Source organism: Phoca vitulina, unplaced genomic scaffold (genome assembly GCF_004348235.1).
Source record: "Phoca vitulina isolate PV1807 unplaced genomic scaffold, GSC_HSeal_1.0 scaffold20, whole genome shotgun sequence".
Taxonomy (NCBI): domain Eukaryota; kingdom Metazoa; phylum Chordata; class Mammalia; order Carnivora; family Phocidae; genus Phoca; species Phoca vitulina.
This window is the reverse complement of record NW_022589723.1, coordinates 17,649,768-17,665,944: the sequence shown is the minus strand read 5'-3', so window position 1 is coordinate 17,665,944 and position 16,177 is coordinate 17,649,768. Positions and strand designations below refer to the sequence as shown.

Below are 16,177 nucleotides of genomic sequence, written 5' to 3'. Positions count from 1 at the left end.
GACATCTTGTACCATGTCTCAATCAACTCAGCTTCCTATCCTTTCTTGTTCTGAGCTGCATTCGACCTGGGTCCCTGAGGTTCGGGCTGCTGCAGGTTGAACTGACGCCAGCTAGAGAAGACTGACCTTATCGGGTGCCATTGCAGTGGGGAGTCAGAAATGGATTCTCAGCCCTGTAAGCAGTGCTGCCCGGTAGAATTTCCTGCGATGATGGAAATGTTCCACCTCTCTACTGCCCAACACGGCAGTCGTGAAACACACGTGGCTACCGAGCACGTGAAATATGGCTAGCGTGAATGAAGAACTGAATTAAAAATGTCATTCACATCATTTAAGTTGAAATGGTCACATGTAGCTAGTGGCCGCCGCGCTGGATGGCACAGGTGCGGAGGATGGTGGCGGGACCTGCGTCACACAGGTGTGGCTGTCAGTGTCCCAGAGGTTCCCGGGGCTTGAGAAGGCCTTGAGATAAGGCTACAGTGTGAGGAATGGGATGATAATAAGCACTACAGCTAATAATTACTCACGGCTATTATATGCCAGGCATTGGGTTATATCCTCTAAGGATTTTTTTCCCAAGTTATTTAATTCTTTCAATAACCCTTCCCCCTTATTATAAATACAGAGTTTGGGCCAGGCACACCAGGCTCTACATTTTCTCTTTTTATCTCCGTTTTACAAACAATGAAATGGTGGCCTAAGGAACATAAGTGACTTGCTCGAGGTCACCCAGTTGGTAGGCAAGGTGCTGAAAGTTGATTTCTCAGGGCAGATCTCTTATGCACACAAACTGCTGTCCTTTGTACTCTGCCCGTCAGTCCCCAGGGACACATGCTGCGGGGGAGCTCTGGTGTGACTGTTCAGGGCCAGGCAGGAGGGGCTGCCAGATGCATAGTGCCTGCAGGGACTCCTCAAGCCAGTGGGGGCTCAGGCTTCGCTAAATATTCCTGGGATTGTTGAAAAACAGGGGGTCACCTAGAAGACTGACTGCTCAAACATAAAAAAGGCGAAGAGACTGTCTGGAGAGCCCGGGCCATTAAATGCCTGTGAGGGAACAGGGACTGCTATGTGAGCTGGCTGAAAAATAAGAACCATCTTTCTGGTGGAGTAATCAGGCAAATTCAAATGTCTGTGAGATCCCAGAGCTGCCGCGCAGTCCAGTTCTCTTGAAGGTCTAAACGGAAACGGTGGTTCCTAACCCTGGCGGCACAGCTTTCGAAAAACACCGATGCGGGTGCCCTGTCTCAGAACCACGGGACCCGGAGCTCAGGGGGTGGCACCCTGCACCTGTGGACATACAGAGGGCCCCTGGTCACTGTGACGCCCAGGACCATGAGCGAGAAACACCACATTTCACGGCGTGCGGTAAACTTACCGAACCAGCAGGCTTCTGGTGTTTTGACATCTACACGTATAAATGGCATCAGGAAGACTGCGCGTAAGTTGCAGGTAGCAGAGGCGTAATAGGTTGTTATGAAGAGAAATTGAGATTTTAAAATTAAAGGGCCCTGTCACTTTGCGCTCACCATCACAGAGAATGAGCAGATCCTCTGTCTTGGTGAACACGGATTGGCCATGGCTCTGATGAGGTATGAAATTCTAAGAATGTCATCATGACACAGCTTTTAAGAAGTCTCTGTATTCTGAAAGTCAGCTACGTACGCTTTCATCTTTCAATGTACTTACTTTCTGTAGGTAGTTTACTCTCCCAATAGCACCGATTTTTCTCGTATAATTCACAAAGGCAATATTGCCTTCAGTGGCAGCGTAGAACTCATAAATGCAAATGTCCCCAAATCTCCTGGTGAATTCCCTCCACACATCTCCTCGCAAGCCATTTCCTATTGCTAGTCTCACTTTATGGACGCGATCATTTGGTTTCTGTGGTAGGAGGAGGAGAGACCAAATTAAAACCTCTCCGGAGACTGTACTTATATACTTGTAATTGCCTTTGTGTTTCTACATATTTACGTTGGTTGTGGATTCACCTCGCAGTGCACACCTTTTCTGTCACTCACACACATCACGCCTCCTCCCCGCCAACCCATGCGGTTTGGGCCGACAGCTAGAACTCTGATTTAATAACCAAAAGACTTGGCTCTTCCCATTTTGATTTTTAAAAGGCAAGGTGAGATGATTTGATAGAACTAAGTGAGGCCAACATTTAATCCATATCCAATCTGGAAGCTAGAATAATGTATTGATTGTTTTCTTGATGGGGCTGGTGAATCTCAACTGCCAGAAAGGAGGGGTCACATGGGAAAGATCTATCAAAGACTGACAATCTGAAGCAATAGTCTTCACTTGACAAGGAAGAAGAAAACTGGGAACATAGTGTAAGGAGAGAGAGAATGATTTTCTACAGAGTCATTAATGTTAGGGTCTCAGGGGACTGGAGAGAAGACTTTTTTTAAAAAAAGATTTTCTTCGTTTGAGAGACAGAGAGCATGAGTAGGGGGAAGGGCAGAGGGAGAGGGAGAAGCAGACTCCCCACTGAGCAGGGAGCTGGATGAGGGGCTTGATGCGGGGCTCGGTCCCGGGACTCTGGGATCATGACCCAAGCCGAAGGCAGATGCTTAACCGACTGAGCCAGCCAGGTGTCCCTGGAGAGAAGACTCATGATCATGTCCTCATTTCACAGACCCAGAGGTCACAAAACCAGTAAAGCTGAACCATGACAATGAAACTGTCCCAATGGGATTGGGAAGAGGAAGAGAGAGAGGAAGCTGGCTCCCAGTTGCCTCAGGTGGCCTGGGAGGAATATACTTTGCTATAAATAAAAATCACAAAGGAAAAATTGTCTTGAGTGTAAGAACTGAAAGGAGACCTTGTGTCAGCAGGAGAGGTGGAGTTAGGACCAGGTTGCTTTCCATTCAACCACAATCAGTTGTGAGGCCCCTACAAATATGTCCAAATCTATAGTAATTTCGATGATATTTTATATTAATAAGGCAATTTATGTCCTCCAGGAGATCACAGTTTGGTGGGAGAGAAAGGTAAACAAGTATAATTTTAACCTGCAGATTCTGTAATTCTATGACCTTTAACAGGAAATGGAATGGAATGGGTGAAAGTGCTTGGTAACTAGGATTCTCAATTCAGGGCACCTGGGTGGCTCAGTTGGTTAAGCGACTGCTTTCAGCTCAGGTCATGAGGATCGAGCCCTGCATTGGGCTCCCCACTCAGCAGGGGGAGTCTGCTTCTCCCCCTCCCCCTGCTCATGCTCTTTCTCACACTTACTCTTTTTCAAATAGGACTCTCACATCAAGTGTTAATTTCTTGGATCGGACAACATTTGGCTTACAAATGTTCTTCAGAGCATTTGCTCCATTATTTCCTCTTCTGTGAAGTCATTGTGACGTTATTTTGGAGCTAGAGTTCCTCTTGGAAAAGAGCTGTTGGCATAGAGAGACTGGTGGTTCTCTGGTAAGGGGAGGGCCTTTGATAGGACAGGTGAAAACCAAGCCAAAACAAAGCTTGAATTGAGTTCTGTGCGAGAGGAGGCAGCGGGTCAGGGGAGTAGTGCAGATGCATTTCATTTTTGAGTAGCTCCTTGGTCAAAACTCAGGGGGTGAAGCTTCTTCAGGAGTCCTAACCAATGAGGAGGACAGATATTGGTCACTCGTAAAAACTGGGTCCCTGGTGTGGCCTTTCTGAGGAGGAAATGTGTAGGGCCCAGGGGTCTCCTGCCAGTAGTTCTTAACCAGGGTGTTCAGCAGGGTTACCTGAGCAGCCTTTTAAATCTGCATGAACCTCGACATTCTCAGTGGGAACCTATTCTCTTAATCAGCAACCTAGGTCCACAGGTCACTGAATCTATAGATCTTCCTCGATTTCTGATGGCATTACATCCCAATACACCCACCATAAATTAAAAATGTCATAAGTCAAAAATGCTTTTAATTCACCTAATCTACCAAACATTAGAGCTTAACCTAGCATACCTTAAGTGTGTTGAGAACACGTACATAAGCCTACAGCTGGGCAAAATCATCCAGCACAAAGCCTATTTTATAATACAGTATTGAATATGTCATGTAATTGATGGAATACTGTACTGAAAGTGAGAAATAGAATGGTTGTCTGGGTCTCGGCTGTTCACCCTCATGATCGTGCAGCTGACTGGGAGCCGTGGGTCACTGAGCCTGCCCAGCATCATGAGAGAGGATCAGAGTATCTATTGCTAGATGGGTAAAGATCAAAATTCAAAACTCAGTGTATGGCTTCTACTGAGTGCGTATCACTTTCACACCATGGTAAAGTCAAAAAATCATAGGTGGAACCATCATTAGTTGGGGACTATCTGTATTCCTTCTTAGAATTACAAAGTACCTAGAAGTAGGGAGGCCATGTGTCTGGTTGGTCAGGGCCAGTCCTGGTTTATGCCCGTGGTCCTGATGTGCTTATTAATTACACTCCTTTCACTCTCAAGTGTCCCCGTTTAGACAGTGAATTGTAGGGTCACCCTTCCATAAGGCACTATTCTCAGTTAAGGATTGTCAGCTTTTCAGAGACCATCCTCGCCTCCCACACTGCTGTCCCTCACTGCCCCTCCAGGAATAAAACGACATAAATATTTGAAGAATACGGACTTTTGCTTAAAAATAACCTCCTGACCTGGGGCTTACCTGCTCCCAGGCCTGTGTGAGAAGCTCCAAAGTAGCATTCCAATGTGTAAACCCAAGACTTTACTAAATCCGTATGCAGGCCGTAATCACGCTCTTAGATCATTTCCTTTTCTAATGGGTGGCGAACATCTATCTCCCCCATGAGATTGTAAACTCCTTTGAGGCCAAATAGATCTCTCTATCATCTGCAGTGCCTGCACCTGGCTTTGCATACAGAGCAATAGCTGCAATAAAAGAAGGAGTAACCTCCACCAGGGAGCCCTCAAGTTCCCTGTTCGACAGTTAATGGCCGGGACATCAGCCCAAGGGCAGGGCCTAGGGCACAGGAGGCGGCAGGTGCCTCGGGTGCCTGGGCCACAGGCCAGCCTCCCAGGTGCAGGTCTCACCTGGGGGTGGCAGTTAGCTGGGCTGAGAGTCACAATACCATGAGCTCGGTTTTCATCATGAACTGAGGGATCTTATTACACCAGCAGAAGGGATTAAGGCTGTAAGCTGGAAGTGTTCCTGCACACAGACTGGGAGATCCTGGAACCTTCTGCGATGTCTGGTTCTCACCCAAGTTTTGCTCACCACTGGCTGACAGCACCTGGTGTGACTTGAGTTTTCCTTGCCCGTAGGAGAAAGCGTGTTTCCTCATCACCAAATTCACTCCTCAAGGGAGCTGTATTTTAGGTCAAGAATCACCCGCTTGTTTTTCTTTAACAAAGATCAAACCTTTGATTCCATGTGAGAGAGGTGAGGTCACATGCAAACACACCCGGGGGACTTAAATCCGCACTAGGATTTGATGACTGAAAGGTGAGAGGTCAGGGTGTCCAGAGAGGAACGGAAAGCACCAGGTAAATAAGTAAACAGAAAACTTTTATCGAGGGCTTTCCTACTACGTGCCAGGCATTTGACCTTTATTATCTTACTCAAGTTTCTATAGAATCCTACCAAAATGTGATAGGTAATGAAAATATTTGCCTCAGGGGTGCCTGGATGGCTTAGTCGGTTAAGCGTGGTGGGACTCTTGATCTCAGCTCAGGTCTTGATCTCAGGGTCATGAGTTCAAGCCCCGCATTAGGCTCCATGCTGGCTGTGAAGCCTACTTAAAAAATATATATATTGGCCTCAATTACAATTGAGGAATCAGAGTCTCAAAAAGATTAAAATAATTTGCCGGAGATCACACAGGTAGCAACATAGTTCTCCAAGATTCAAATCCAAATCTATGTGAATGCAAAGAGAATTCTTTCCCTTAGTTAAAAAAAAAAAAAAAAAAAGAGTGGCACACGTGCAGTCTAACGTTCTAACAGTCAAAGCACTGAAAGGCTTTTAAATGGCCGACGCCGTCACCCCACTTGCCTGCTCCATCCTCTGCCTCCGCTCTACCACCTGGAGGCAGACACTGTCCACTCGTGTAGCTCCTTCCTCTTCTCTCCGGTTTCTAAATTACATGCTTAGACTGCTCTCTTTTGATTCATCAATTGTAGACGTTATTTGTTGATTTTCTATTGTGCTGGAGGAAGTTGAAGCTCTCTATCATTCTCTTCAGTTTTTCCAATATCCCAATTTTTGGTTAAGTCAATATTCGGTGCTCACATTATTTTGCTCGTCATACAGTACTGAGGAGCCAAGGAATATACTCTGATCCAATTCTTGAGGCAGTTTTTTTCCCCCTGGAATTCACTGCCACCTGCCCATTTGCTTTGTTTTCTTAGTTTCTACTCACAGGTGTTTCTTCACCGTCCAACAGCCTCGAAATACAATGTTCTTCACGGTGAAACCCACCAGATGCTCTAATTCCCTTTGTCCCTTTGTGCTTCCTTTTAGCCCCCTGCTCCGGTCTGTGCTGGTTGCTCTCCAGGCCTGGGGATTCCCTTTACCTGTCTCTCCTGGATCCTGGGTCTTCAGCTCTCTCCGCTCACTCTCCTGTTTGCATGGAACACTTTCTCTAGTAACTTCAAAGGAGGGTGTATAGGAGGTAAGTTATTTTGAGACTTTGAATGTCTGAAAATATTCTTACTGTACACTTGAGTGATAATTTGATCGTATATAGAATTCTAGAGAGGCAATACTTTTTACTAAGAATTTTGAAGGCACTGATCTTTTGTCCTCCAGCTTGCAGTGTTGCTGTTGCCAAGTCAAATATTATTCTTACAGACTCTTTCCTCTCTCTCTCTCTCTGTTTGGTAGTCTTATGTTTCATCCTGGTGTATTTAAAAATTTAAATTCCACCCATTTTATTGGGTACTCACTTGGCTCTTTCAATTTGTCCTTCAGCTCTGGGGAAGTTTTCTTTCCTTTTTAATTTTTTTTTAATTTTAAAAAGCTATTTCTCTTCAGCATTGTTTTTTTTTCATACAGGCTGACCATTATTGTTTTCATTTCACTTTTAAAAAATATTATTGTTGGGGCGCCTGGGTGGCTCAGTCTTTGAGCGTCTGCCTTCGGTTCAGGTCACGGTCCCAGGGTCCTGGGATCGAGCCCCGCATCGGGCTCCCTGCTCGGCGGGAGGCCTGTTTCTCCCTCTCTCACTCCCCCTGCTTGTGTTCCCTCTCTCGCTGTCTCTGTCTGTTAAATAAATAAATAAAAAATCTTTAAAAAAATTATTGTTTTTGTTGTTATTATTATTATTATTTTATTTTTTTAAAGTAGGTTCCACACCCAGCATGGAGCCCTAAATATGGGGTTTGAACTCATGACCCTGAGATCAAGACCTGAGCTGAAGGATCAAGAGTTGGAGGCTTAACTGACTGAGGCACCCAGGTGCCCCTAAAAATATTATTTTTAAAGTTTTGTTTATTTTTTTAATTAAAGTGTAGTTGACATATAATGTTGTTAGTTACAGGTGTACAACAGAGTGATTTAACAATCTATACATTACTTAGTGCTTACCGTGATTAATGCCAGCATACAATGTTATTTCTATATTATTGACTATATTCCTTATGTGGAACTTTTTACCCCATGACTTTTTATAACTGGAAGTTTGAATTTCTTAATCCCCTTCACCCATTTCACTCATCCCCTCATCCCCCTCCCTTCTGGCAACCACCAGTTCAGTCTCTGTATTTATGATTCTGTTTTTTTGCTTGTTTGTTCATTTTGCTTTTTAGATTCCACATATGAGTGAGATCATATGCTATTTGTCTTTCCCTGACGACTTACTTCACTCAGCATCATACCCTCTAGCTCCATCCATGTCATTGCAAATGGCAATATCTCATTCTTCGTTACGGCTGAGTAATATTCCATTGTGTATATATACCACATCTTCTTCATCCATTTATGAAGTTTCCTTGTAATACTTCTTTGATAATATCCTCCTCTCCATTTTCTGTTCTATTTTCCCAATTTTCTATTAATTAGATGTTGGACCTCTTGGATTGATCTTTTAATTTTATCTTGTTTCCCTTCACATCCATCACTTTATCTTTTCTCCAACTTTCTCTAAGATTTCTCAGGTTTATCTTCCAAACTTTCTATGAATTAAACACTTTAAATCATATTTTTATTTTTGGGAGATTTTGTTAGTTTTTTTTATAGCATACTATTCTTGTTTTATGGAGAGAATATCTTCTCTAACAGCTCTAAGGAAATTAATTATAAGTTTTTGGAAGTTTTCTCCTGCTTTTTGAACTGATGCTGTCTCTTCTATTCTTTTGATGATATTTCCTATTGGAGGCTTTCCTCAGGTGTCTGCTGATCCCTGATGTCTGTTCATATTCAGAAATAAGGCAACTAAAAGATGTTTGAGTAGCTTTGTAAGCAGGGGAAGTGCTCTTGCCAAGTGGGCTCTGCACTGTCCCGTGACAGGGTAGTTCTACCTGAGAATTAGACTTCTAGATTCTCTTGCCTACAAGCATAAACTGGCTCTGGAGTTCTAGAAGCTGTGCAAGGGAAAGGCACTGGTGGTCTCTCTGGTTAATAAGTAGATATTTACTCAATCTCTATTTTCAGTGTTTCACCCCTGCCCTCCTCCACTTGTGGGGTCCTTTAGTTCAAAGCTCTTCTAGGTCTTCTCCAGAGAATAAACCTCTGGTCTTCTACAAGGGTGGGAGAGGGAGGAGATGTCTAGCTATTTTTTACACAGAGGGAGGGGTAGAGGAGAAGCAGACTCACTGCTGAGCAGGGAGCCAGAGACGGGGCTCGATCCCAGGATCCTGAGATCATGACCTGAGCTAAAGGCAGATGCTTAATTGACTTAGCCACTCAGGCGCCCCACCAGCTTCCCTGATCTTAACAACTAATATGCTACACTTCTGCCTGGCTCCCTTAAGACAAAAGAAAGCCCCCAGTGACAGGAATGAAAGGAAGAGTCTCCATTTCTCTGCTCTACAAAGAGGTCTTTCACCCTCCAGTGCATCTTCCCACTGAAGCCAAAGGGACTGTCTAAAAACACCGTCTCCCTGTCACTCTTCCAGGGAAGGCCCTTTAGTGGTGCTTTGTCACGTTCACATTTAAGTCTCAGCACAGCAAAGCCCATGTCACCTGGCCCCGCCAACCAGTCTTGCCTCTGGCCACACTGCTTGTAGCTTCTGACGTGCCACCTCCTTTACTCCACTCTGCGCGCGCTGTTCTGGGGAACCACAAGCCCTTCCTTCACCGCACGGCTGGTAAGCTTCTCCGCACCCTTGGAAACTCACCTTCTCTGGTAAACCTTCCTGATTCTGCTCTCTTTCCCTCTTTTGTTTTTCTGCTTTCCTTCCCTTTTTTTTCCCCTGCCCCTGGCCTGGCCCTGGGAGGTCAAACTGGTCACTCTCCACTCTGTGCTGCTCAATACCCCTCCACCACTCTATTTTCTGTCAGAATGGAGGGGATGCAGAGACAGACATATTAGGTTGGGAGAGGACCACAGAGCTTGTCTAATTTTGGAGGGAAGGCAGATGACTTGAGGAGGTAACAGTAGGGAAATAAGTTGAGCCTATTCAGCAGTCTCAGGATTCTGGTCATCCTTATTTCCCCTTCCAAATATCATGACTTCTATGTGTGGCCCCTGGAACTCTTTTCTGGTTTCCTTTTCCTTTTCCTCCTTCCACCCTGGTCACACACCTAGCAAGCAGTCCAAAGCCTCATTTAGAGCCACTCTATGGCTTAGTCCCTAACTGGAGTAGAGAAACACTGAACTTTAGCAGTATCTTGTTCCAATAAATATTTTTTTTTCCCCAAATGGCATTGCTGTTTGGGCAACTACACAAAATGGCAGGTGACAACTGCACACTGTGGGACATGAACCAGACTGGACTTCCATGGTAAACAGGTACCCTGGATGCTAAGGCCCAAATATAACAATGGAAGACAGGTAAAATGGATCAAGAACTTTCTACAGTAATGCTGTAAAACCACTAGTCAGCAGCTTTGTTATCCAACCCCCACTCAACCTTAGATGGAAGTGATTGACTAATTTGAATGTCTTCTCTCATTTCTTCCTTCCTGCCTGTGGAGCAGAATTTTCTCTGATTCATTTGATGATATGTATGGAGCATCTACTATGAGCTGCATATTCTTAGGCACTGAAGATAATGATGATAGTGGCTACTATTTGTTGATTATTTACTAAGTGTCAGGTACTTTGCTAGATGCTTTCTTACATCATCTCATTTTTGTGTTCACAGCCCCCTAGGAAGTGAGAACTATTATTTACCCTGCTGGAGGATGGGCAAGTGAGAGAGAGTTTAACTATCCTGTTCACACGGTCATCAGTTTCAGGCCTGCTGACTCCTGAGTCTTGGCTCTTAAGCACTACATTCTTCCCTTGAGCCAGATCTGAATTCCTGTGCTAAGGGTGGCTGGTGGCATTCCTCCCTGGTCTTCTGCTCTATCAAAGGAGCTACCGAATAGGATTAAGACAAGGGACAAGCATAGGAGCCTCCACCTTCCCTGACATTGTTCCAGATTCTCCTGAGAAGCTAGTGCCATGTCTGTGGAGGGGGGTCATTTGGTTTATCTGCTCAGCTGAGGCAGGAGTTTCCTCCCTAATAGCCACTGCTTGGGGGTGGGGGTGTTAGCCCCTCCAGTGACAGCCTATTCTAGACAGCTCTAAGAGTGAGAAACTTCCTGATTACATTGATCCAGAGCCTTCCACCACTAATTCTAGTTTCTTATCCACTTTTGTTTGAGAAGACTTTTTGATGCAATCTTTCTTTAAGCTCCTTTAAAGCCACAGAATCTGGGCTTTCTTTCGTGACCTATTTTTAAAAAATTATGGTTAAATACACATAACAAAATTTCCTATCTTGCCTGTTTTAAAATGTACAATTCAGTGGTATTAAATACATTTATAATGTTGTGCAACCACCACTACCATCCATTTCCATAACTCTTTCATCTTGTAAAATTGAAACCCTCTACTCATTAAACAATAACTCCCTATGCTCCCCTGCTCCCAGCTCCTGGCAACCCAGCGTTCTACTTTTTGTCCTTATGATTTTGACTACTCTACGTACCTTATATACATGGAATCATACAGTATTTGCTTTTTTGTGATTGGCTATTTCACTTAACGTCATGTCCTCAAGGTTCATTCATGTTATAGCATAGTGCAGAATTCCCTTCGTTTTTAAGGCTGAATGTGTACATACCACATTTTGCTTATCCATTCATCCATTCTTGGACACTTGGGTTGCTTCCACATTTTAGCTATTATGAATAATGCTGTTATGAACATGAATATACAAATATCTCTTTGATGACCTGTTTTCAATTCTTTTGGGCATGGTACCCAGAAATGGAATTGATGGATCACATAGTAATTTTATTTTTCATGTTTTGAGGAACTGCCATACTGTGTCCACAGTGGCTGAACAAGTTACATCCCACCCACAGTGCATGCGGGTGCTAATTTCTTCACATCCTCACCAATGCTTGTTGTTTGCTGTTTTTTTTTTTTTTTTAATAGTAGCCATCCTAATGAGTAAGAAGTGGCATTTTACTATAGTTTTGATTTGCATTTCCCTAATGATTAGTGATGCTGAGCATTTTTTTTTTTCATGTGCTTATTGGCCATTTGTATATCTTCTTTGGAGAAATGTCTATTCAAGTACTTTATATTTGAATCAGGTTGTTTTTTTGTTAGTGAGTTTAGGAATTCTCTATACATTCTTAATATGAACCTCTTCTAAGATATATGATTTGCAAATATTTTCTCCCATTCTGTATGCTGCCTTTTTTACTCCCTTGATAGTGTCTTTTGAGGCACAGAATTTTGAAAGTCTTACGAAGCCCACTTTGTCTATTATTTCTTCTGACGCCTGTGCCTTCAGTGTCACATTCAAGAAACCAATGCCAAATCCAGTGTCAGAGGTTTTGTTTTATGTTTTCTTCCAAGAGTTTTATTGTTTTAGGTCTTAAATTTAGTTTTTTGTTTTGTTTTGTTTTTGAGAGAGAAAGAGATAGTTCAGGAGTGGGAGGTAAGGGCAGGGGCAGAGGGAGAGAGAGAATCATGACCTGAGATCATGACCTGAGCTGAAATCAAGAGTCGGACGCTTAACCGACTGAGCCACCCAGGCACCCCTAGGTCTTTTTTCCATTTTGAGATAATTTTTGTATAAGCATGTTAGATAAGGGTCCAACTTCATTCTTTTGCATGTGGATATTCAGTTTCCCCAGGACCATTTGTTGAAAAGACTGTCCTTTCCCCACTGAATGGTCTTGGTGCCCTTGTCAAAAATCATTTGACAATATATACGAGGGCTTATTTCTGGGCTCTCTATTCTATTCCACCGGTCTATATGTCTGTCTTTATGTTAGTACCATATTATTTTGATTACTATAGCTTTGTAGTAAGTTTTAAAATTAGGAAGTATAAATCCCCAGTTTTGTTCTTCTTTTTCAAGATTGCTTTGGCTATTTGGGTCCCTTGAGACTCCATATAAATTTTAGGATAGGTTTTTTTCTGTTTTCACAAAAAAGTGTCACTGGGATTTTGATAGGGATTGCATTAAATCTATAAGTCTCTTTGGGTAGTAGCAATATTTTAAAAACATTAAATCTTCCAATCCATGAACATGGGGTATGACTTCATTTATTTATGTCTTCTTTAATTTCTTTCATCCACGTTTTCTAGTTTTCATTATACGTGTCTTTCACCTCCTTGGTTAAGTTAATTCCTAAGTATTCTATTCTTTTTGATGTTATTGTTTTTGTAATTATCTTTTCAGGTTGTTCATTGTTAGTGTATAGAAATACAACCGATTATTGTGTGTTGACTCTGTATCCCGCTACTTTGCTGAATTCATTTATTAGTACTAACAGTTTTTTTTTGCCTTAAGGATTTTCTATATATAAGCTTATGTCATTTTTTTAAGCTCATATCATTTTTAAAAAGTCTTTAACTGAAGGTTTTTTTAGGTAAATTTGATCATTCCTTACAACTCTCATAAGAATTTTTAAGACAAACCAGAACTCAGGGGTGTGGGGGAAGCAAGACCTAACAGAAACTCCCTATCTTCTAGATTTGAGATCATCCATGAATTATACAACAAATCATAATATATTTTGAAGATCTAAAACCCCAATCAAATTTTGGTTTTCAGCATCTGAGACAACATTATGAGGAAGGAGAAAGGTGGAAGTGTTTATATGTGTGAGAGTGTATAAGCCTGAAAGAGCTACACAAACATGTTTATTTTCCTCAAGTCAACACACCCTCTCCCAGGAGACTTCTAACTGACAAAGGGGACTTTTAAGGCAGAGAAGAAAAGCCAAACAGAAGGGACCCATATGGATTTCTGGGTTTTAATAGAGAGCCATGCAATCTTGAGGGCCAGATGGGATACTAATGTGAAAAAAATTCAATAATGACTTCAACAGAAATTGCTGTGGGAAAGGTCCTAATCCAGCTCACAGCTAATTATGATTCTCAGGAAGCTGGTGAATCTGCTGCCCAGATCAGAATATTATGTGCTAAGCCTAAACATTCCAGGGAAACATATTACCTCTCTGAAGTTAATCATACTTCTTTCAGGGGCCAGAATTTAGAGGTTCATTCAACGAAGTTTGTTGACGCCTCGAATGAGCCACACACAGATCTCAGGGCTAGAGATCTGGCAGTGAACGAAGCCCCTGGTGTGTGGAACTTTCATGTAATTGGAGGAGATAGACAATAGTTGTGTAAACCTGTCCTATGTCAGGAGGGACAGTACTGTGAAAAGCAGTCACCCACGAGATGGATGGTAAGGGGGCGACGTGATACATTTGTTGATTAGTAGGAGGGGCCTCTCTGATGAGCTGACATGTGGGCAGAGACTGAATGAAGTGAGGAGGGGAAGAGCTGGGGCAAGAGCATCCTATACTTCTTCCTATGTCACAGCAGATGTTATGTAAGTTGAGGATAGCAGGTGCTTATAAATAGCAATTTATCAACTTAGTGATCCTCTGATTTTGTTTTACGATGATTGAAAGGACTAAAGGAAGCAGAATCTGGTGAGTTTACTGCATTATCTAGTCTAGTGGTTCTCAACTGGGGTGATTTTGCCTGCCAGGGGACATCTGGCAATGTCTGAAGACATTTTGATTATCATAACCTGGGGAGGGGGGAGGGAGAGGGTACTACTGGTATGTCCTGCATAAAGGCCAAAGATGATACTAAATATCCTACACTGCATGGAATAACTCCATACAGCAAAGAATGAATGTGCCCAAAATGTCAGCAGTGCCGCTGTTGAGAAACTGATTTGGTCCCCAGGCAGGATGCCAGGCCTCTGATAAGACTTGAGGGCAGGAGAAGTTCTTTCAAAGAACCTCATCAAGACATCTGGATATCTGCAAACAGGGTAGATCCAAGGCCTCTGGAGTAACCTTGGGGCATCTGCTCCAAGCTTGTTGACAGACTTAGTCAGATGGTTTCAAAGCCACCCAGGTATTTATTCAAGCAACATTAAGTAAATGTTTCCTGTATGCCTGTGGTATAAGAGAAAGTAAGGATACAAGATGTGGTCCCTGCCGTCAAAGACTTTATAGCCTAGGAGGATGGAAGGTATGAAGACAAATACCTGCAATGTGACAAGGCCACAGTGGGTAGAAATCAGATGATGTAAGGGAAAGAAATCAGATAATGTTGGCGTGACCCAAACAGGTTTAACGTATGAAGTATCATTTGAACTGGGCTTTGACAGTGAGTAGGCTTTAGACAGACAGGGAAGGAGAAGATCTGCTAGGTAGAGGGTGAGATGTGAAAACAGGTAAAAAGATTGGGAATAATAATATTAATAGCAACTGACACCTAGTAGATCCCCTCTGTATGATAGGTGTGGTACCAAGCACTTTATCATGACACACAATTGTAGTCTGACCTGAAAACTGATAGACATGTAAGTACCAGCTGAAGCCTAGCATCACCCAAAGTAACGTGAATTCCAATCTTACCCATCTCAAAAAGAATGAAACACAGGGAGTGTTACCTGGGATGAGTTGCATAAATACCGAAGAAGTTCACCAATATACTGAATGACAGTGACATTATATTTTCTGCAGTCATCCCAAAACTGGCTGGCTGAAAATTTGTTCCGCAAAACAAGAGTAGCACCTACAGAGAAGTGTATATAAAGTGTTAAGAAAGAAAGGCTATTAAAAAACTCCTTGGTTATATTTGTCATTTTTGAAAGGTAGAAATTTAAATATGAATTATATTCACAAACAAGTCTGAATATTGCTTATCTTCAAAACAAAAATCAATAAGACATGGTTTTATCCTACAGAGGCTTTCAATCTAGTGGGGGAGAGACACATGCTGATATCTTTCTAATAAAATTCAGTGTGCAATAAATAGGAAGTTCAAATGAATCCCTAAGGGAATGTGAATGAAGATGTGTGTATGTGTGTGTATTAATTCTACTTGGGGTAAGGGCTGAGAAAGGCATATTTTGGAAGAGGTAGGATGTGAATTATGTCTTGAGCAATGATTATGAAGAAAGATGAGAGAATTCCAGGCAGAGGAAACCATGTGAAACATAAAGACAGGGCAGTTCAGAAGGTGTGGGAAGATAGCCAAGACTCAGTTGGCCTGTGACTGGAGTGGTGAAGAGTGGGTGAGTCATGGGAGAGGAACCTGGAGAAGCAGCTAAGGGTGCCATCATGGAGAACTTGGAAGTGCCAGGTGGAAGAGTGAGACTTAACTCTGCAGGCAATGGAGAACCAGGGTCTTGAGCAAGCGGGAAAACTGTTCATTGATGAGTGAGGTAGACATAATGGTTCCCAAAGATGTCCCTGTTCTAATCCATAGGACCTGTGAATATGGTCCCTTACCATGGCAAAAAGACCTGTGTAGATGTAATTAAGTTCAGGATTTTGAGATGGGAAGATCATCCTGGATTACCTGGGTGGGCCCAATGAAATCATAAATGTCCTTATAACAGGAAGGCAAGCAGATCAAGGGCAGAAGGACATGGGATGATGGAAACAAAAGGTTGGAATGATGTGTTTTGAAGATGGAAAAAGTGGCCACAAGCCACAAGGCAGGCAGCCTCTAGAGGCTGGAAAAAGCAAGGAAATGGACTCTTTCCTAGAGCTTCCAGAAGGGATGCAGCCCTGCTGACACCTCGATTTTAAGATTTCTGACCTTCAAA

General features: G+C 42.9%; 1 protein-coding gene across 1 annotated transcript in view; it reads right to left on the bottom strand.

Annotated features, from left to right (window-relative positions):
• SLC27A2 (solute carrier family 27 member 2) overlaps positions 1-16,177 on the bottom strand; it is a 43,445-nt gene that overhangs the window by 10,789 nt on the left and 16,479 nt on the right. Inside the window, exons 4-5 of the mRNA XM_032417454.1 lie at positions 15,014-15,138; positions 1,687-1,881 (exon numbers count right to left, since the gene is read on the bottom strand). Of these exons, the coding sequence (XP_032273345.1) occupies positions 1,687-1,881; positions 15,014-15,138 (320 nt within the window). The remainder of the gene's footprint in view (positions 1-1,686; positions 1,882-15,013; positions 15,139-16,177) is intronic.